Consider the following 24131-nt stretch of genomic DNA (forward strand, 5'->3'; position numbering starts at 1 on the left):
GTTTATACATCCATTTACACCACAGCTGACATTTTGAATGGGATGTATTCTACAGAAGTGCAATTGTATTAGAAGATGAAAAGGAAAATTAATTCATTGAGCAAGTTGTAGTGGAAGGCTGGAGCAGCACGATAGTGAATAGCGCCCTCTATGTTAAGAAAGACAAATTTCAACCTGCTTTGCCTGCACTGAAATATTTATCGTGTGCTGTTTTAATTGGTCCGTGAGGGTGTGATTACAAGACTGCTTCCAATGACAAACATTCTTACAACTGTCCCTTGACACAAAAGTCTCTCCTCATCCTGAAGCATTTCTTTATCAACAACAAAATCTGGACTTGACATGAAAAAATAAATTTGGAATGCGAGCAGTACTCAATCATGGAGAAGTAAGGGGACACGGCTACTGATATATTCCACACACAGGCCAAGTTGAGTGTGTTTGAACAAAAAATATGAGTTTTATACCCCAGTTGGTCTATGCCATGACAACTTGTGTCTATGGCACTGGTTCTCCAGCCCTCAAAATATGAGTCAAAACATTAATTTTCAAATCACCATTATTATTCCTGCTTTTTCATAAATTATTTTCTCGGTTTAATTATTTTATCCTCCAATATTTTCTTCTATATTCATTCTGAAAATACTCATGACCCAAGGGGTTTTGTCAGTAGTCATTGACACGGCCTTGGGTCACTTGTCCTTTCCTCGACTGAACAAAGGAAATATTGAGGAATAAAATATGGATATCTAAATATGAATATATTTAATAGTTTGCTGATACTCACTGTAGTCATGGCAACCATATGGAATCAACAACCATGGAAGGAAACAAGAAATGTGTAATTTCATATCGACGGAAAAAAAGGCGTACAAAAATTGTTTGAATCTTTCACTAGTTTCGCGCCTCAGTGGACTTTTTCAAGAAGTTTGTACTGAAGTAAATGGATTCATTGGAATGGTAAAAATTTAGTAAATGAATACGCATGAAGCAAAGATATGTAGATTACAAAAAGAGCCCCAACATAATCAGAGTATACGGTAATATAATTTTAAAATATTAGTGTTTATTGAGTACTGCACAACTTGCAATATAAAGCAGACAAATTTAACATACTGCAAACAGAAACAAAATGCAGTAAAATTCTCAATAAAACATCTATAAATGGCCAAGTCAATTTACAGATACGGGGTGAAAGACAACAAATCAATATATATGGATTGAATTCCAGTCTTAAAACCCATTAGGTAAAGCTGTGATCATACCCATACAACAAAATGGTATGACCCAAATTTGGAACTTGTGGTCAAAAGCAAAAGAAGAAATACTAACAACACCTTGATAGCTATGAACTCCAAAAAACTTTAGAATTTACAGTAGCGTGAAAAAGAACAAGAATGTACAGGAAATCAAAATATTCTAATAAGGTTTAGTTATCCAATAATGTCTATGAGATAAAAGTTGCATGTATTTCTTCTACGTTCAATCGCACCCTGTACAACAACAGTAATTTAAGAGCAGAAAAACAGTGTAAATACTCACTATGCAGCATATAAAGCATTGGTGGACGTTATTGTCCCTGGAACTAAAGCATGCACACATTACATAGGCAAGTTTATATAAAATCATAGCAAAATATATTACTCATGGTTTCAAGAATTAATTACACAGTAAAATAGTGTTACTTTGGAACAGTTAATAATTAGAAACGAATGTGACATTTCAATCATTCTACTACTATTGGATAAAACTAAAGTTCTTTAGCTAGACAGCAGGACTGGTTGAAATGTAAGGTAAAGACAGAGGAGATGAACATGGACCAAAGATACCAACTGCCATCAGTGGACATAATATCATAACTAGGCAAAGCCCACAAGCTCGCGCAGGGTAGATTCATTTGTGACCGGCTGCCTGGGCAGCCTCGAGCTGATATTGTAGATAGCGCCCTCCACATGGAGAATGCGCATAACATATAGAATGCGCATGCGTAGTCATTACGCCGCAATGCATCCTTGGGTAAAACCACCCCAAAAATCGCATAGTATATCGAACATGCATGCATACTACTCATTGAGCTGCTATGTGGCTGCTGCACGAGCTATTATTCCGTCTGTTTTGGAGACATGAACACTGAATAATTAAATCACTGCATGATCAAGGTCTGTAGTAGAGGAATCAAAATGTTACATTCATTTCTAATTCCAAAATAACTATATTTTACTGTCTGACGAAAACACATTTGTTACATGCAATATCTACATACAAGTCAGACAGTGCTGTGTATACATTGCAAAAAACTGAGGTCAATGAATATGAATCATTACATTTGTATATCGAATCTAATTAACATAAATAACTACTATCTGTCCTCATATTGTGAACTATAAAGGCAGCCACTGCATATATTTACTGTATACAAGGCTGTGAACTACTCACTATATGAAGAATTTGTGACTAAAAATGTTCAACTTGGTATCTAGATCAAACGAAAGGTTGTAACACACAAAGTAGTTCAAAAGAGTGAACAGCTCTGTCTTCTTTTTTCGTACCGACATTTCACTATTTGAAAAATCTGTCATCTTCTTTTTTCGTACCGACATTTCACTATTTGAAATATCTGTCATCTTTGTGATCAAAACTAATTTGCTTTTACAGTAAAACACAGAAATGTTAACAAAAACTTATCTAAGACTTGTTTTACTCACTTTCTACGTAAAGAACTTATCCATGGATAGTTCATCCATTTACAGTAGCTGTATTTATGTAGAACAAAGGTATTTCCAATAACTATTCAGCTGATAATACTTAGCAGTGACTAGAAGTTTACAAAAAGAAAGAAATTTGGGTATTTTTAGAGACAGCCCACTCTACTATGAGTGTAACTACATCAACATTGTTCATTGACAGCCTACATCAACATGTTGTAATAGTAACTGGTTTAGTTTGTGTCTATCTCGTTTGCCTATAGCTTAATTTCTGTAGTCGTAACTAAATATGGCAAACAGTTACAGCTACTCTACGATTTTGGTGAAATATTTATTTACAACATCACTGTCGAAAACAGCTCGTAGTTGACTCTCTGTAGTGGTAAACGTTGAAATGAGAAGTTTTTGCCATGACGTGTGATTGACAAATGAAATTGAAACCCTAGTATTATTTACATTAAAAATTTATACTAAAATTGTACCCTCAAATGACAAATTTCCCCAAAATATTTCACTAACTTTGGCTTGATACAGCTTGATCACAACAACTTCAGTGTATGTATGTCACACTGCAGTGCAGCAAAGGTCAAAGGTGAACCACACTGTAACACCTCACAACTAGAACACCTTTCATATATATATACATAGTGGATTTTGTACACCGTTACGATGCTTCGCTGCATCTCATTTTAACGCAAAAATAAAACTGGAATACTTTATATATATTTTATATTTTGCAAATGTTGGTTTCTATGGCACTACCAATCAACTTAAAATATCTAAACAAAAAAAATCACTATAGCAACGCTCTACACTATAATCTGCTTTTTTCAGAAAAAAAAATTGTATCCTTTCACACAAGGTGACTGCAACATAAAGACTAAGGATAGCTCATGGAAGGCTGCACTAGTCATCGTCAAAGGAATATTTTGATGAATTCCAATGTACCAACAAAACTTTGACGATACATTTACCTCCATAATGGAGTTCAGTCAAATTTCTTTGTAAGACAACATCTTAACTCATTTTGCTGGTTTCATCTCACATTTTCATAAAATTTTTAAACAAAATATTTTCAATGCCGAATAATAACTTTCACCTGTAAAGAATATAGTAGAGAGTATTTCCTAAAACAGACAACAATATCTCAATCTTCTTTATTTCCTTTCAATGGAAATGGTAAGATGTTGAAATTGGTAAAAGATTGTTTTGGGAAAAAGTTTGATTCTTTCTTGAAGTCAGTCCAAGACCTTCATATTTTCTTAGAGATATTCTTACTTTGGATTTTCACAAACCAATCGACAACATGTCATTTTAGGTTGATTTTGAAACATGTTAAAATAGAAGGTTTGTTTCTAAACTGAAACCGTTAGTAAAACTTAATAAAACTTAATACATTATACTTTCAAAAGCTAAACTCAAACACACACCTTGCATGTTAATTTTCTGTATTTGAGTTCAGCATCATATGCGTAGTATCATAAAATTTGAACACATTTTTCTGTAGTTTTTTTGCACTGAAAGTTCAATTTGTTTTTAATCATGAAAAAGGGTCACCACAGAAATTTCTGAAACAGAATAATATTATTAAATTATTCCACGGTTTCATGCAAAATAACTGAATTTTTGCAGAAAAATAAGGCATATTGAATTTAGTTTCATTTTCACAAAGAATGTCTCACTTCAGGTGTGATTTTGGTGGCTGGTGGAGAAGAAAGTGAAATCATTCAAGTATGGTAAAGTTTTCAGAGAGAACTTCCATCCTTGTGAAACCTGTTTTACAAGAATTATTTAGAATCCTTTCAGACCACATTTTAATAACTATTTTGTGTCCAATCTGTAGAATTATTACCAGTATGTTTAGTTTATACTTTCAAATACAGTGAACTTTTCATTCTTTCAACCCCTTTCACATTTCAGAATAAGAATATTTTCACTGACTGTCCAGGTGACATACAGGTCACATTTGGTTTTTGAATTCTGACTCTTAACCTCCAACCTCAAATATAGGATAATATTTATAAAAAGCATAGATCAAAAATAACTGCAAATATGCAAATAAACTTGTGAGTGAAATTTTCGACAGAAGAATGCAACTTGAAAATATCAATGCAATGTTTGAAGAAATTAGCATACTCTGTTCAACCAACCTTGCCAGCTGTTGCTGTGTACATGATGAAAGACATATGAGAACACACTTTAAGATACATTTCAACAGCATGTAGATTATATTTCTAGTTTACAATTCATGAAAGTGATGAATATTTCATGTCTACGTTCTGAGACTAGCAATCACTATCAATAACAAGCTACAGATATCAAACAACTGAGAGGGGTGGGGGGGGGGGTGCTGTTTATTAAAAATTTAATACTTTTTCAAGTTTCATAATTCCATTATAGTATATGAGTCAAAGTATAGTAGGTTTGACAGTGGGGTCAATGATATGTAATTTTGCTTTCAATGTCAGCAAATAATTATAATGCCCAAGATATTTATATGTTTTGTTGGACCCTGTATCTTAGTTGTTGACTTAGACTGACTGTCAAACATATAATAGAGAATGAATTTGTAGTGATAGAACATCAAGGAAAGTTAGGGTAGAACTATATATGCTGCCTAGATCACAAGCTTGCATTGATTTTAAAAGTCCCAAGGAGAGTTTGAGTTGAATTCATTGCTTCACAAGTTGGCATTGATTCTTCACTGAGTGTTTGTGTTGAAGTTACTGCCTAGAAGTTTGCATTGATTCCAAAAGGTCACTGAACGTTTGTGTTGAACTTACTGCCTAGAAGTTTGTACTGATTCCAAAAGATCACGGACATATTTTGGTTTTACTTATTTTACATTGGTATTTGTAATTGAAGTGCCAAGGTTAATAGTCGAGCCACATTTCTAATATTGACCTTTAACCAGACTCATAAATTATCAAGTTACAAATTCCGACCGAGTTATTCTTTGGTTCAGTAGGTGATATTACACACATTGTTAGCGTACTTAGAATGTACAAAGGTGAATACCTAGTTTACATTCCTACCAAAATGCACAGCATTCTATCTGGATTATGTCAAACTAAAATAAAAATCTATCAATCCCATTCACTGCTTTACTTCTGAATTTTACTATAATACGTCACATAGAGAACTTATTTATATTACAACAAAAATGTAAATTTACTATTTTGCACAACAAAACAACTTTCCAGTATTTTAGACTTTGTGATTATTTACAATATGAAAACTTGCATTGAACAAACTAGATTTAGAAATAACTGTGTGATGAAATCTATACTTATGTGTATTTTATATACAGATTCTCCTCAGCTACCTTTTTGGCTTTTGTGTGCGTGTCAAAAATTATTTCAACGTAGTTATAACTTTGGCAGTAGTGTATTTCTTTCTCTTCCTTTCTCTCTCTCTGATAATATCTATCTCAAACACTTCTCTCTGATAATCTCACTTCTCTCTGATAATCTCAATCATTTTCACTTCTCTCGGATAATTTTTATCGGAAGAGAAATTTTTTCTTCTTGTTTACTGGTTGATGTGTTGAATTGTCTTCCAGCGGTGCCTCTACAAACGAGGAAGGTAAACTAGCAGCGTAGTCTACCAATTCATACGACACTTTGGGATCTGACACTCCATACCAGAACACTGTCCAGTTCCCATTACTCCAACTTCCCTCAGATCTTTTGAAATACCTACACGGATAGGAAATGGAAAAGTGAATTTCATTAATTCTATTTTCCTTTTAAATTTTACGTATTGTATTAACTTTTATTTCTTATCACTTTCTCATCTCTCATCAAGTTACAACTTGTTCGGATAATAATTAACTCAAAATTTGAATTTTTTTTTTTTGCATGGAGGGGGTGTGTCCAGATAACAGTCAGTATTTCAAGTCCCTTTCCAGGTAAATTAGCATACTGTTCAGCATTCTCAAAAACATCTTTTGGAAATTGAAAACTTGTTCAAAATAATCTACAGCATTTTGAGAACTGCATATTACATATGTGGGGAAGTTTAACAACCACACTGGAGATATACTATGTACTGAAGAATTCTTTCAGTTTGTCTACACTATCAAGTACAAGTTTTCAATTTCTATTTGACTATAACGAATTTATTATCAGGATTAGTTATATAATTAATATTACCCCTAAAACTCTACTTACCATGAGTTAATCATGTTGGTATTTCGAGATCGCCAGAACAAGTTCTTGAAATCCCTCCTTACAAACTCCCAAAGCATTTCACTGGTTCCTTCACCCTGAGTCACAAAATACAAGAATCATGTCAGATTGTTTCTTTGCTTGTAAAATACTATGAAAATCCTAACTATGTATTTATCAATTGTGAAGTCATAAAGTATTTGCTATAATATCTTTCTCAAAGACTTATAGAGATGTACACCACTGTGATGGGTTGGAAAAGGAACTAGTGTGACAAGAAGACTGTGTTCATAAACAGTACTATGGCAAACCATGTCAAAATATGAAATGTGCTGAAATTATTTTCTTATGCTGCAAATAAGAATATTATTTACAAGTGATGCTGTTATAATCACTAATTTTAATTTCCTGTTGAATTTGGTAAAATAAGATACAAAAAAATGTCTTTTGCCATCAATATTAACATTTTCAAATACAACAATTACTCACCTGTGCTATAGCACTAACTGCAAACTTGTCTAGATAAGGTACGTCTATACCATTCTCTCGTGTTATGATAGCACATGCGTTGTAACCTTCCGATAGATACAATGTATGAAGTCTACTACCTAAATTATCAAAGTAGTCTCGACTCAGCATACGACCAAACGCCCTGAAAGTTAAGCAGATACAAGACATTCATTGGTGTAATAATAAACATTACCACAAGTTTTATTTCACTCAAATAGAAAATAACTAGACTTAAAATGAAAAAAAAAATGCATGAAGCTGATTTCATCTTTACAGCGCAATTTCTTCATAGTTAGGGGACCCAAAATTGAAATTTCATATACCCTACATGTACATCACATGGCCTCTTGATCTCTAGGAGAGTGATAGGGTTCCTTAAGTCAATGATATATAATTCATAAAAGCTATTTTGTCAGTAGTGCTAGTACTACTACATGGAATATCATTTTATGAAAATTGTTAATGGCATAAGGAGACTCATCTTGATAAGGCCCCCTAAGTCTTACCTGGTCAGTAGTGCTAGTAGTCTGTCTAATGATACATCCTCCAAAGTATGATAAACACGTATTGGTTCAGTGTTCTTAAAGAATGTCCCAGAACCTATATAGGAATTAATTCAGAGAAAATGACATTTAGAGATGTCATCCAGGTACAGAGAAACAGACATACACGACACATATCAAACTCACGCATGCACGCACACATGCACACACGCACACACCGATACATGTATGTATGTATGTATGTATGTATGTATGTATGTATGTATATATATATGTATGTATGTATGTATGTATGTATGTATGTATGTATGTATGTATGTATATATATATGTATGTATGTATGTATGTATGTATATATATATGTATGTATGTATGTATGTATGTATGTATGTATGTATGTATGTATGTATGTATGTATGTATGTATGTATGTATGTATGTATGTATGTACCTATGTATGTATGCAGACTTCCTTGTACTGTATACTTACCTCTGTGTGTGAATAACTCTGTCAGCAATGTATCAGCTGATGTGATGACAATTGATGACTGTGATGGCAGGTGATTTAATAGTTTGGTTATCCTTCCTACCTGTAAGAGACAACAATAAATAACATACACAGTTACAAAAAATGATTGTATTTACATTTACATTTCATGTCATACAAAATTACTTCCATGTCAATTGAAATTACTGAAAAGTGCATTTAAAGATTTAGTACTACTAACACATCAACAGAAAGACTTCCTGATTTACTGTCTGGGCATGTGTGAACTACTGATATGCACACAAGTACATGTATATACAAATTACTATAACATAGAGCATGCTTCTTTAGGACACTAACTGAGAGTCACCAGTCAGGGATCGAAATTAACTTTTCTCCCTGGTAGCCCCTGTGGGCTACCATTCATAAAGGTCAGTATATCCCCATGACCTTCACTGGTAGCCCCATATATTTGTGTACATAGTTATCATACAACAGTGGTTTACCAACACTGAATGTGGACTATAATGTCTGTTTAACAATGTAAAAATGGTTGATAATAAAGTTACGAATTTCTGTTGTAATGATAGGACAAACGTCTCAAGTATCTATGATTACTCATATGGCATAAACTATGAACACACCATGACCATTCATTTTCTTGACTGCTTGACCATTTTACACCAGTCCATCAAAAGACCGTGTTTCGATGTCATATACCATCAGCCTCATCTATTACGTACTGATTGTCGTCGCATGAAATTCGAGTTTCGTAATTCCCAGTCTGTATATTCGTTCATTTGAAACCATGCATTTCCTAAAATGTTTTACATTAAAATCCGAAATGTGAATGAACGCATCGACTTCGGCTATGATTCCATCACCACTCGAGCCGAGCATTACGGAAATGACAAAATTGACATCGTACCGAAAATGGGTGAACGGGTCCTGCTGTCAGTAACCAACAACTTCGTGTCAAGTACTAACAACGTAAGGAAGTGCTTCACGGATTAAAACGCATGTTTTTTTCATCAATGTTTGCGGAATTGTTATCACGAAATGTACCCTGGAAGTATCTGAATTAGCTGACATCGCAGCACATGGTGCGTCCAGGGTGTGACGTCATAACATCGTTGTCAAATATAAATATTCATGAGAGAATAATATGTAGCGATGTAGACGTCCAACACATCGCGTCCTGCAGTTGAACAAGCAAGACAGTTCAGTTCGTTCACACACACACACACACACACACACATTGGTAAGACGCGTTGACGTTCGATGTTCAGCGGGAACGTATTGTGTTGGTTATATTAGCGACACGACGAAGGCCTGACATGTCAGCTTACTGTTTACATCGGTAGCCCAAGTGGGCTACCAAATACGAAAAGTAGTAGCCCCGTGTCAACATTTGGTAGCCAAATGACACGGGGCTACCGTTAATTTCGAGCCCTGCCAGTAACATTCTTTAATCTTGTATTGTTCTTTGTTTTTTAGCATTCAGGAATATTACCATTGTACAATGTGTATGCGATTACAATACACACACTTATCATATTTTAATCCATTCCAACACAGATAGACAGACAGAGAGACAGAGAGACAGAGAGACAGAGAGACGGGCAGACAGACAGACAGACAGATGGACGGACAGAGACAGACAGACTTATAAACACATCCAGAGACACATGCAAATGTATAGACAATGCATACACACATACAAATCTTACCTTGTACTTCATAAATTCACTACACCATGGTTGTTTGACCAGTTGTTCAAAATCTGCTGGTAAGTTGACGTTGGCAATTACCTAATGAAAACAAAACAAAAATATATAAAAACATAATATGTGACCTCAGGAGTGCCACGGTACCTATCCACTGATGTCACACTTTATATGCACCTGAACCATTTTGTTAACATGAAACCAATATTGACTTTTAGCATTTTTATTTTAAAATGTCATCGCGTAAACACAGCATAAGTGTGCACAGTTGTACAAGGAATGAAAAATTCACAATATAATTTTTTGTTAACTCACACCTGTAGGGAAATTTACTATTCAGACTATTTCATTACTTATATCAAATCAATCTAATGTGTAAATACATGATTTGATTAAAAAGTTTCTCTCTGCTAAAATTGCATAATAATAGTGTCTTGTTGCTATGGCAATTAATGATGATGCAAATGGTAATTAAGCCTACTGTACACTTATTCAGATATATCTTAATATATAATATTCAAAAATATGATATTTCAAGTGATCTGTACCTGTTTATTCTCATCCACGAAACCACCAGTAGTGTTGAGAAACATAACTTTGAGTGGTGTTAACACTTTAGCGATTTCTTCTACAGCATGGCAAGCATCTACATTAACTAGCTGACCAGACTCTGTCTCTCCTATAGAACTGATGACAGGGACATGGCTGGATCTACAGACAAACACAACACCACAGTTACAGACAAACAAAACTGGAATTTAGATAGGCAGAGATACTGAGAAACAGACTGACAAGACATGTGTCAAGCAAGCACACACACACACACATACACACACACACACATACATACATACATACATACACACGCACATCTACTCAGATCACATGCTAAACACATACACACAAGGACCACCTGGACTGTATCCATGATGGATACCAAATATATCAACCAATCAATGCTACTGACCTTAAACACCATTCTAATGGCTGTACATTGACATCTTTGACCTTGCCATTTAAGCGACCTTCAGCTAGTCTAGTATGAAGTACACTGCCACCACTAAAGAATGGATATGCTGGGGCCCCATGTTCCTCTAGTTTATTTACCATCATCATAGTTTCCCCAGTTAGTTGATTTCTACCAGCCTACAAAAAGCATCATAAATCATACATTCATTAAATATAATACAGTAGTACAATTTCCGGTAATAGAATTTCAGCATATGCCACCATCCATTACTGTATTACATGTCAGTATACTTCTACCAGCCTGAGAAAATAGCAATGTATTAAAATATCAGATGTGAGTTTTTAGTATTTTCTATCATCATAGTTTCATCACTTAGTTGACTTCTACCAGCCTAAGAATATAGCAATGTATTAAAATATCAGATGTGAGTTTTTAGTATTTTCTATCATCATAGTTTCATCAGTTAGTTGACTTCTACCAGCCTAAGAATATAGCAATGTATTAAAATATGAATTCATATCAGATGTGAGTTTTTAGTATTTTCTATCATAACTGTTTCATTAGTTAGTTGACTTCTATCACCCTACAAAAAACATCACCAATCAATCATTAAAAATATTAATTTATTTCTGATATTAAAATTTCATAGATATCTGTTTCACTTGTCAGCTGACATCTACCAGATTGCACCAAATATCTTCAGACATATAGCAATGTATATTAATTTCACTTCGGATATCAGAATTTCAATATTTGCCATCCACTTGTCGGCTGACTTTTACCAGACTATGGCAAATATCACATACGCAATATATTTACAATTAGTAATTTCATTTCTGATATTAGAGTTTCAATTATTGCCATGGTTTCACCTATGAACTGTCATCTACTAGCCTACATACATATGAAAAAGATGAATTTCATTTGCATTGTTAGAAATTTAGTTTTTGCCATTATTGTGGTGCTGCCTAGCAACTGACCGTGGTACATATTCCACATTTTTTTGTTCAATAGCTTACATACCTGTAGGATATCATTAGACAGTGCAGCATTGTCTGGTAAGATGTTACCGTGTACTACAATCGCTTTCATATCATGGCGTAGTAGAAATGATATACTTGATGCTAGACTATCCATCTGAAATAAAAATAAATACACAATTTTAAAAATAAATTAACATAACTACTAAAATTAAACCAATTCACACACTGCATAATTTGATAAGAGGAGATTTTTCAACTGCAAACTGTGTCTTGTTCACTCTGATAGAGGGCGCTGTTTATTAATGATAAATTAACATACACGCACATTCAATTATTTTATAAACATCTACACTACGCAAATACACATCAGTATACTTTTCTTTCTTTTTTTATTTATTTATTCTTGATGGTGAGTAACAGATCCTGTGGTCTTGGATATGGATTAGTATAATCTTATCTGTGTAGAAACAAGGATTAAATGGCTGTTCAGGATCTACTTGGTAAATGCCAGACAACCGTTTTACTCAATTAATATTCCTAATCTGAGATTAAGTATTGATAAGTCATTCCAAATAAAATACATCGCTAGGAGTGTTGTACTTATCATTGCCTCATACCCCTTCCCCTTGAAAGGGGTGAACAGAGTCCCCTCCCCTTGAAAGGGATGAAGAGAGTGCCCACAACAGCTGATCTTTCAGTCTAGCATAGTCAGCAATTACCAGTGGTAACCCTTCAAAGCCTGACACCCTATATTTAAAGGAAGTAACTACATGTACATACATGCATGTAGAGTTACATACAGAAACCAGGTCACTACAGGGTTAACCCTCCATCGATCATTTATACAACAACATCCCATCCCATCCCCTAGATTTTATTATTAGAAATGTTGCTTTCTGTTTGAAAAGTACTCGTTCACTGGTTTCTTTAGGCATAATCTTGCACACGAATAGGAATATTAATTTAACATCACATGTTTGTTAGAAGTGGTGCTTAGGTTGGAATTTCCAAATCCAGATTATAACATATATGGAATAGTTTTTTTCTTGTTACTGTCTAGTTTTTATCAGTGTTCAACGTCATTCAGTTAGTTGATAGGACTCTTTGCAATCAATACCTTCCATGTACATAGTACCTTTTACATGTACTACCCACATTTATAATCAATTTGAAATTAGTTTTTACAATTCTGTTCATGTAATTGGATCACACCTAAAAAAGTCAGAACAGATATGTTGTTCTAATTTGTTATCATCTACACAATATATTCACACCTTGACAAATACAGAATTGTCAGTTATAAATGTGTGTGTGTGTGTGTGTGTGTGTGTGTGTGTGTGTGTGTGTGTGTGTGTGAACATTTCATCATCTTGTAAGCTGTTGGGTATAATAAATATTTATTTAACTTGTCATAATTCTATTTATATACACAATTTCACCTCTTTCTTAATTTCAAATGTCCCAGGTGGTCAATATAAATTTCATATTTTGTCAGATATATATATATGTATTGTCAGATATACAAATTATATATTTTATTTACATTATCTGCCGCTAACTATCAACATTTGTTTTACCTGATCAGAATCAGTTGTCACCTGTCACCTGACAAAGGTACAATTTATTGGTTTTACGGAAGTGACTACACTACTGATCCAAAGCATACAAATATTTATTTGGTTTATGATTTTGAATCCATGTGATATTTGAAATGATAGCAGCCATTCACAAAAGAATACAAATCTGTCTCTATACATACATGTACATTCCAAGGTTTCAATATGGAACCAATTAACCCCTCCACAGAGTAGAATGTACATGACACCCTAACTTCCATCCCTCCAATGCCAACCTGTTACAGTGTTAGCCCAGAGACATGGACTAGGCTATCTGACTCACCACTGTAGCTAAACCAATTTACCACAACTTTTGGGTTTGGTATTTTCAAATTCATAACAGATTTCTATGGTAACAGGGTCTCAAGTCAAGGCTGTTTTGGCAAATGACACTATCAAGCCACATAGCCAAGACGACGTGCTATAAAGTTGACAGACTTTCTGACTTGACAGAACTGATTCCTGGTAAATGACAATGACAGTGTCAAATCAGACTACCAAGTCTCAGGGCTACCAACCTGTTCATATAAGATACATTGTATTTTATTAATCTCTAAAACTTTTAGCTTCATTAAAGTTTAATATATTTGACAACAATACTTCATACTCACCATTTCTGGATGTCTAAACACTTCCTGGTCAACTTGGACTATAGCAAACGGTTTCCAATTCTCAGATGTTCTAACAAAGTTCTTTAACCAATACCTAGCTTCTCTAGGATCTGTTCCAAACTAATCAGTCAAAAATAAATAAAATGAATTAATTAATAAATAAATCAGTGAAATAAATGAACAAAAAAAGTTCAACCCATCTCACCATAAGTAGGAAATCAATTTTACAGATGTATTGAAATGAATGTGGAAGAAATGAGAGAAAAACTCCATGTAGACTAGAAAACAGTATTAACGTTTGAGGACAAATCATTTATTTCAAACAACATTTAGTTGTCATAAACCTGCATTACCTTTTAAATATATTAAATTTTCCGATTACATTTCAAATCTCTTCCAAACTGCGAAGTGTCATAAGTGATTGTTGAAAAGAATTTTATTTTACAAAACAAAATATTAATGAAAATTATGTGTAAAAGACTGTGAAGTGAACGGCTGGCAATATCAAGACATAAATCATAATCACGTATTCTCCGCTGACAATTGTACCATTGTCCCCAATCATTTGTTTGATATCTTGTATATCACTGTTATATAGGTATGATGCAATGTGAGCAAAGTACAAAACTATTTTGAAACGTAAGAAATGAGAAACTCCTCATCGATACATTTCAAAGACATCACTGATGAATAAACTGCATTTTGTAGAGTCTCAACGTTTGTCAAATATATTCATATCATGCTTCTGCTCTCCAATTTCCCTTCCATTATTTCAATTTCACGATCAATTTGTTGTATATCTACCAATTATTTCAGATCTGTGAGTGGTTCAGTATCATTCTCTGTACCTAATATAACATTTTACCTCCTGCTAGAGAGACAGAACAAAGCATGTGGTTGACTTATTATCACATTTGCCTGTATTATACTTGAGTAATGCCTGGAGCAGAAGTTTTGGTGTCGACCAAGAAATGGAAAGATTGTTGTAATTTTAACGATGCACTTAGGTGGTCAAATTCTATTTCAGGTTACATAAACTACAGAAACATTGGTTCTCTATACAGAAAGGTATAACTTGAATGTGTACCTAACTTTGTCATAAAATTCTGATTCTGACTCTGACATACAATTTTAAAGTGACCATATGGATGAGAATTTGGTATTTATTTTGGATTTTTATTTGATAAAACAGCTTGTTTTTATACTTGAAAAAATAATGTGAAATAACATATACCAAGTCCATGTTCATATCTCAATAAACTGCAAAACATCAATGTGTAAAATGTTTGTTATTGTATGTACAATAACAAACTTTTTACGCTTTTTGCATCTTTTAGCAATGTATTGAGTTATGAACATGGACTTGGTATATGTTATTTCACATTATTTTTTCAAGTAGAAAAACATAGTGAAGCTGTTTTATCAAATACAAATCCAAAATAAATACCAAATTCTCATCCATATGGCCACTTTAAGTGACGATGGTTAAATTCTCTTACCTCTTCTAGGAACCTCTTCAAATCCTGTGCAGTGCGAGTCATAGAGTGCTGAGGTGGTTGATGGGTAATATTTGGAGTATGTCTATTACTAGCAAGTCCTCGGCAATGCTGTTTTGATAGACTTTCTGGTCTTCCAAGCAACCCTTTGCTATGCTGAAACAGCACCCTTCTAGCTGTTGGCACTGAACTACTACACGTCTGCGTGCCATGACACTGGCTATGTGTTTGTGTCAGACTCGAAGCATTACATTCACTATGTTTGCAGCACAGAGCAGACACAACCCTACAGTTTGACACCACACTGCATGTACGAAAGTCACGTTTCAGAAGTTTATTCAAATGTCCAGTCGTTGGGCTTGTAGTTATCACACTGTTACGTGACAGAGTCTTTCCAACCCAAGACGTCAGTGCTCGTAACAGACCCGTGTCGCTTCCTTCGGTAGAAGTGCACAGTAGTAAGCAGTGCATCCTTCGATGCCAGAAGCTGGCTTTTTTGCTGAGTAGGATCTGCATGTTGATTTTGGGATCTAATGGCCAGTTCTTCAATCAGGATGGACACTGATTGCAGTAACACTTACATATATTATTTGATGCTTTCTGAAAAGAAAACAAGAAAATATATATTTTGTGAATAAATGTTGGCGATCTCTTGAGGTGATCTTTTCGTACATTCTAAATTTCTCACTTATATTTTGAACACAAATTCACATCCTAGCTACCTGCCAGTGACCTATCTATTAGGTGGTCACCTCCCCTGGTTCAGGCACCTGCTGGTGACCTCTCCAGGTGACTTTAGTTTATGGCAATTTCTCTACACACATAGGGACTACCTGCTGGTGATCTCCCTAGGTAACCTAATATCCTCACACCTGATGGTGATCTCCCTAGGTAACCTACGATCCTCACACCTGATGGTGATCTTCCCAAGAGCAAGCTAGTGCTGAGTAGCCCACAATAAGCTAGCCAATTATTTTTTGTGTTATGCATTTTGCTGATTTTTTTACTTTGTTAAGATTCTATTTAGCAGAACAATAAACCATTTATTTTTTAGATAAACTATAATTTGTACAAATTTGCCCTTTCGATTGTTCTACATCACTTTCAGATGTTAGAGTTTGGTAACTTCTCATGAGTATGGTGTGAGTATAAATGGCCTTTGAACTTGAAGTGTATTGATGGCCTTTGAAGCATGGTTAGACTTAGTTAACCCTTGGCTCTTGTGTCAATGTCTCCTTTCAAGGATATGCTGTAAGACAGATCATGCTGTTTAGCTGTATCAGGCTTCCCAGTACTAGATGGTAGTGTGGTATGAATGTCATATTTTACAGACTACTTTCAAGGAATGCTTGGCCATCCAACCTAGTTAGGGGGTCTCTTGTAACTTGTATTTGTCCTTACAATACATGTATACGGTGACTGCTTGACATTCAGTCTTGACTCAAGGACTGCTGTGTTGGCGTCAACATAGTGAAGAGTCAAGTATTTGTCCTTTGAGTATACAGTGACCGATTGAAATTCAGTGAAATATGTTTGAAATGTAATTGGTACTCAGAAATCACAGACCGGCATGCATGGTAAATCTATACGTAAATACTTGTTGTGGTGAAAGAAATACCTTTATTACGGTAGATAACTACATGTTGCACATGTACACATTACAAGTTAACAGACCTGTTGCCAGTTCAAAGATGCATTGCATGTCTCTCCATACAATGCCATGTATTGTATACGTGCTGAGGGGTTTGCATGCATTATTCAGGGGGATGGTTGTCACCTGACTGTACCCTGGGTTCACTTGTATAAGTTGTAAAATTCCTCTCTGTTATTGATGGCGTTTAGTCTTTGTTCTATAAAATCACTCATAATTAAAGACGTCAAACTGTCTTTTCATCATTTCACCACAATGAAAATATTATTTCAAACATAATAACAAGACTAAATGTAACAACATACACGCAATGTCTTCTCACGCAATGCATCTTGGAACTGGAAAATCGACTATTCAATTCTTTGACTGTTATGATTTCAAAAACAGCATACATGTAGAGTTACCAGCCATGACTCCAAATCATAAAATTTATATTTTACTTTGTGAGTTCACGTACTTCCATGAAAATGAACAGGAAGTATGTCATTTTCCCATGTATAGCAGAGAATATTGTGAATTACAACATCAAATGTTACTATATATGGTACCCATATAAATTTATGGAAGATAGAAATTCCGTACACTTAAAATTTAAAATAAAAATTCCGTACAATCACTATAATTCTATTCAAAATTCCTGCATGAATCGGTGACTCAACTAAAGTTGATGACTACATTGCAGCGAATTGATGGCTATTCTATAAGTTTCCAATGTCTTTGTATGGCGTCAGTTTCCAATTTCCTTACATCCTGAAATCTACCATAGGTCCCTCTCATATTCTTTTCAAAATTATAGTTGAAATATGTTTGTTGTTAAATTTAGTCGACTATATTTCATGTACTGACTCAAAAAATCTACAACAGAAAGACTTAACATATAAATCAGTCATTAGTTTCATGACTACTAATGTTGAGTTTCCTCTAGTCTGGATACCAGCTGTGATAAACCACATGTGAGTGGATATTTATAACGGTAACGATACTGTATAGGAACTAGACTTAAAGTTTCTCCATGAGGAAGTGTAATATTATTTGCTAAGCAAACCCATATTCTTGCATCATCTTTTGAAGTTTTCTAACTTAATGGTCTTTTTTTAAGGGCATGGTAAGTCTGAAACTATATATAAGCAGTCATGGAAAGTAAATAATATGCTTCGTTTTGCCAATACAATGTAACATACTGTAATATTTTGAGTTCATTTTCTGAATGTTGACACCTGGAAAAAAGCTATGATTAAAATTTGAAAATTTTAAGGGCAGGGACAGAATAAGCAAGTTAAAATGATCTGATAACTGGAGCAAGGCCGGGCTATTTATTGACGGAAGGCATGAACTTTGCTTTCTGTTGTCCTAGATACATAGAGTGAAGGCATTGGTATGGTATAGTTGGTATTGCATCATCTTTTGTTGCTACTCTCATGGTACTGTACAAAACATATTTAACATCTCAAAACAACTCATGCAACCGTTGTACGTTCAATTTCTTGGCAAACATATCAGACAATACTGTTTTAAAACTGACTAACATGTCCAAAAAGTTGACCTCTGTTTTGGTGTCAAGGTCACTGTAACCTTCTAGATTCGAAAATATGACCCCTCGTTGATAACACTGCAGTGTTTGTTTACAGTTTATGATTATGAATTCAAAACCATCAAATATTTCATATCTTAATCATACAGATTTGTCACTGAATTATTGGTTCTTATTGAAAATGAATCCTTTGCTACGTTGACAGACAATGACATGTAAATGCTAGCTTAGAATAATTTATAGATTCATCAAATTCTCACCTGAATTTTATGGCATAGCCTGTCTAGCCATACAGAATATACAAGTTAATGCCAGGGTAGTGAAGGTGTTTGAATCAAGTGCAAACATAAAGTACCATGTTTGTTCCTCTAGACAGATATATTAAGACGCTCCTACTAGATTTTCCTGAACATGAAATGCACCTCTTAAAACCCAGCTAACTGTTTGACAGTGAAATGTATTAATAGCTGTTATTTTCCAAACTGTTTTCCCTCCTTTACATTGTTTTTTGTGTGACCTCAATATAAGTGAAAAGATCACAAAAATTTGACTATTGTCACATACGGGCTATAAACATGAACATATTGCATATTATCCACCTATCAAAACAATGACATGTCTATTCAAGCATGGAGGTATAAATACATGTACATGTACCGGTCCATGATTCAAACCATACTGGTAGTGACAGTATATTTGTGGTACTCCTGAACGAACGTCGATTTGAAGAACAAACTAGACAAAGGCAATTATATACTAGATATATTTATACTGACCTTAGAAACCCAATTGTGATGTTTATGTGTACAATTTCGATGTGCCTGCATATGCATACTACTACTAGGCATGGCAGCCATACATTTGATAGTGTCAATGAATCGACCTTGGCACGATAATGGTGAAAACCGCATACTAGAGTCAATGTATCGAACTTGTACAATAACAAAACGGAAAGTCCACTCAATAAAAGGTGTGTCGACGTCTGGAATCCAACAGGATAGACATACAGAACTGAGTAGAGCAAAGACTGAATACAAACTGCTGAATTTAACACGTGTATTGTATAGCTGTATTCACTGATGTATGAAGGCGGGCTTGGCCACACTGTTGCTATTATTCCACCAAGCAGTCCTGTGTCATAAATCAACAACCAATCACCAATTCTCTACTTTACACACTAAACAGTCAATGAACAACAACAATTCTGACTGGCTGCTGATGTTGACCTGAGGTGACCTTTACAACACATAGCTTTTGACCTGATAAGGTCGAGTTAATCATTGACGTGGTTGGTAAACTTGTAAGATTAATGATTGAACTGACCTACATCATTACAATCTATATTACATATTTCATACAGATGGAAAAACTGATAAAGTATACTAAATTCTGAAACAAAGTTAAGCTCACAAACTGCTCCAATTCATGCTGAGCTTGCACCTCACAGTTTATTGCACGCGTACACATGTACTAAAAGATTTGCTCTGACAAAAAGAATCGCTGATACATGTGTTGACAATATTTCCTGGATACTACAAAAACATGTACTTTATGACTGTGGTATAAATATCCACAAATAAAGATATCAATGCACATTTCATTATATATGTATCAGTATATATATGACAATAAAACACATATCATATCAAACACATATCATATCATACAATATATATATATACTAAAATTTCAGACCAAGAATAAATTAATGTAATCAGCAATTCATGTTTTATTACATTACACTAGTTACAACATGTTCAGGCAGACACATGTACATTGTACTGACAAAACTGAATGTACAGGCACCAGGGGTGAACAAATCATTTTGTGAACTGGTGGTCCCCAGACCAGTGCCTTAAAAATTCCAGTGGTCCTGCTGAAACAATTAGTGCTACAAGGTAAAATTTGTGTAGTCCGCCCAAAAAAATTCCTAGTCCTGGACCCAGGACCAGTGGATTTGTTCACCCCTGGGCACCATACTTATCAAAAGTAAAAAAGGAAAACATCCTGGGCCAATTTTTTTTAAAGTATCATAAATGTAAGAAATAGCCCAAATTAAATGCATCAAACAGAGTGTATGCTAAAGAGTTAGAAACCAGTACACAGAGTGGGAAAAAAACTACTTTTAGTTTACTCAGTTTCCCATATGTTAAACCATAATTCTTGACTTTTTGAGGGATGGGGGAGTGGTTACTATGACTAAATGCACAAATAATTATTTGCATCAACTTATAAAGTTATTTACAATCTATTTGTGTATATTAGAATAAATCATTACTACCGGTACATAGTTTAACTGTCATATTTTTAATATTGCAAATATCCCAAGGAAATAGATTTGATTATTTTTTTATGTATTTTTCAGCTCCTTTTCTCCTACACACTGTATTGTATCAGCATCTAAGTCCTGTTCCACGGAGAATTGTTAAATCAGTTCAAAATCAAATAGAAATCAGTTCTTGTGCATCCATATACACTAAATAAAATTGGTTATAGTCAGGGGTATTTTCAAACTGATTCAAAGTAAATCAGTTCGAAATCGTCTTTTTTTTTCTTTTTTTTTCAAATCTACTGCTCAGTTTTCTCATGGGCACAGAAACAAGTTTCATGGTTTTGAGGTGGAGACAGAACTATAATGTTTGGTTTTATTTGGACACTGAAAAACATAAAATTATGCATTAAACATATATAGTATATAATAGCAATATTAGTGAATCAGAAATACATTTTCATGTAACTCACTATTTTGGAAGCCGTGAACAGTTTTCCATTTCATTCTATCTTGGGAGAATTTCATTGTCTATGTCATCTATTTACATATCTGCAGTGTTCTCGACCAATCCGAATGCGAGATTGGTGACAAGTGACGTATAAATCTATTTACATGTACAATAGGGAACTTGCACACCCACCATGTTGAATGTTGCATCATGGGAAATGTGATAATAAATACTAATCAATTAGTATTGTAAACAATGTTGATACATTGTTTGTAACCACAAATAATCAATTTATAGTTACCCTGACAATTGTGGGAGGTTAATTTTATCAGTAGCTCCAGATTAGGTATTACGATAACCACAGATAATCCCATAGTCCTTTGCATCTGAGCATGCTCAGTCTGGATTGCAGGTTCCCTATTGGATGCGACTTTGTACATTGTAAGAATCATCTAATGTTACAGGTCAAATCTAAGTAGCTCATAGGGACTATGATTGAAGACTTAAATTAATAATGAGAGTCTAAATATATAATGATTATCACTGTGTATCTCAATACTATCACCTGAATCAATGCTACTGTAGGCAGAAATGTGTTCAGAGTTAATCCTGTTTTGCACACCTAGTAATTACTTGTGTACAAAACAAATACCCTTTGGGAGAAACCAGATTTTGTGTCTTACATTACAATGTTTTGAGCTAAATGTATGTCCAAAAAAAAAGTAGAATTGATTCTTGTCAGCAAGCACATCACTTAAATACCTTTGCGTCGGTCTTGTTTTTTCATGTTTGTCCAGCCCATGCAGTCTGCAGATCCGGGGAAAAACACAAAAATAACCCTCCCTTCTCCAGTGAAGACAACGGCAGAGCCAATCATGAACAAGCAAATGACATCTGCCTCACATACACACTTGCTCTAAAGTACTAAATAAATAGAACAGTAACTGCCATAAATAGTAGATTGAATGATAGGTTTGTTGAGAATAAAAAAAAAAAATCGCCTCATTGCACCACTTTAGACAAATTGTCCTGACCAGAAACAATTCTTTTTATATTTTTTTTTGGCCTAAGCTGTCAAATATACTTATTACCATAACTGTATGGTAACTGTAATGTCAATTATTGGTAGTATATGCACACATATTTTAAACATCTTATCTACTAGACTACCAAATATAAGATGGTACAGGTACAAAAATGTTGTTAGCTTGAGCAATCGAAATCAATATAAAATTGAAGCTGAAACATTTCTGGCTATTAAAATCTGATTACCAAACATAACAGTTTTAAAATTTGAGTACTGTATAGACAGATTATACCTTGGGTGGAATATGTAATAATTACATGTACATATTAAATATTCCACTCCGAGTATTAATCTACAAGCAGTACTTGTAATGTCACAAAGTTCATTCTTTAATATCCGGCTTAACCTTTACAGAATCACAGCCTGTACACACGTTATTGGTATAACCTGTCTGCTAGCAGGATCTGTAATGTCACACAGGTCTTGCTTATTCAACATAACCTTTACAAGTTATAGATCCAGCCAGTACACAGATTACTTCTGTTCAAGCCCTTTCATCAATTCTTTAATAGCAAAATCTCTGAGTAGTATGTGTGGACAAACCACTATACTGTTCAATTGAAGACATGAATAATGCACATGACTGTATGAATAAAACTTTTATCTCTTGATACAACTTACAATCATGATTACATGTAGTCTCTGTGAAGACACACAGTATGGAATATACAGTACTGAAAGGACTCGAGTAAATATACGATAAGAAAGCTCTTGAGCTGGTCAACCCACTCCTGATAATATCTAAGACTCACAAAAATGCACAGACTCAATCCATTGAGACAGATGTACTCAATCTACCCATGATCATTACAACATTTTAGACTCACGCAAATGCACAGACGTCCACTGAGATACTCAAGCCATTCATTATAACAACTCAAACTCTGAAAAAAAAACACTGCCTCTAGTCTTCAATCTGCTTTAAGCAATAATTAAAACTTTGCTTTTATATGGATAAGGACCATTAGATGTATGCTGTAGAAAGACTGTGATATAATGTAAGTAGGAAGAAGATTACACTAATGACAAACAAAGATAAGATAGAAATATCTGGTCCATGTCACCCACACACTATATACAACACAGAGATTGATGATAACTGCAGTTTCAATTCAGAGATAGAGGTCTAACTGTAGGTTATATCAGAGATTGAAGCAAATAGTCTTACTGTAGTTTGTTTTATTTAGCTTTTTTTTTCATTCACTACGTACACAAATGAGTTATGTACAGATTTTCAAAGCGTCACAATTGCCAGCAAAGAGAAATATCAAAATTATAAAAAATGTTGGCCCAGTCTGCAGAAATGTACATCCTTCCAATTTCATAATCTAAATAAACATGTTTATAACCATAGATGTTTCATAAT

General features: G+C 34.3%; 1 protein-coding gene across 1 annotated transcript in view; it reads right to left on the reverse strand.

The window, feature by feature from the left end:
* Window positions 1-1105: 1105 nt before the first annotated feature.
* The window catches only part of LOC144450782 (N-acetylglutamate synthase, mitochondrial-like), a 51997-nt gene continuing 28971 nt past the window's right edge, over window positions 1106-24131 (reverse strand). The window contains exons 3-13 of the mRNA XM_078141500.1: window positions 15780-16376; window positions 14281-14400; window positions 12094-12207; window positions 11068-11246; window positions 10649-10811; window positions 10104-10184; window positions 8377-8476; window positions 7891-7984; window positions 7364-7526; window positions 6878-6972; window positions 1106-6403 (exon numbers count right to left, since the gene is read on the reverse strand). Coding sequence (XP_077997626.1) covers window positions 6208-6403; window positions 6878-6972; window positions 7364-7526; window positions 7891-7984; window positions 8377-8476; window positions 10104-10184; window positions 10649-10811; window positions 11068-11246; window positions 12094-12207; window positions 14281-14400; window positions 15780-16292 — 1818 coding nt within the window. The 5' untranslated portion in view covers window positions 16293-16376 and the 3' untranslated portion in view covers window positions 1106-6207. The remainder of the gene's footprint in view (window positions 6404-6877; window positions 6973-7363; window positions 7527-7890; window positions 7985-8376; window positions 8477-10103; window positions 10185-10648; window positions 10812-11067; window positions 11247-12093; window positions 12208-14280; window positions 14401-15779; window positions 16377-24131) is intronic.

The sequence above is a fragment of the Glandiceps talaboti genome, chromosome 20, assembly GCF_964340395.1.
Source record: "Glandiceps talaboti chromosome 20, keGlaTala1.1, whole genome shotgun sequence".
Classification (NCBI taxonomy): Eukaryota; Metazoa; Hemichordata; class Enteropneusta; family Spengelidae; genus Glandiceps; species Glandiceps talaboti.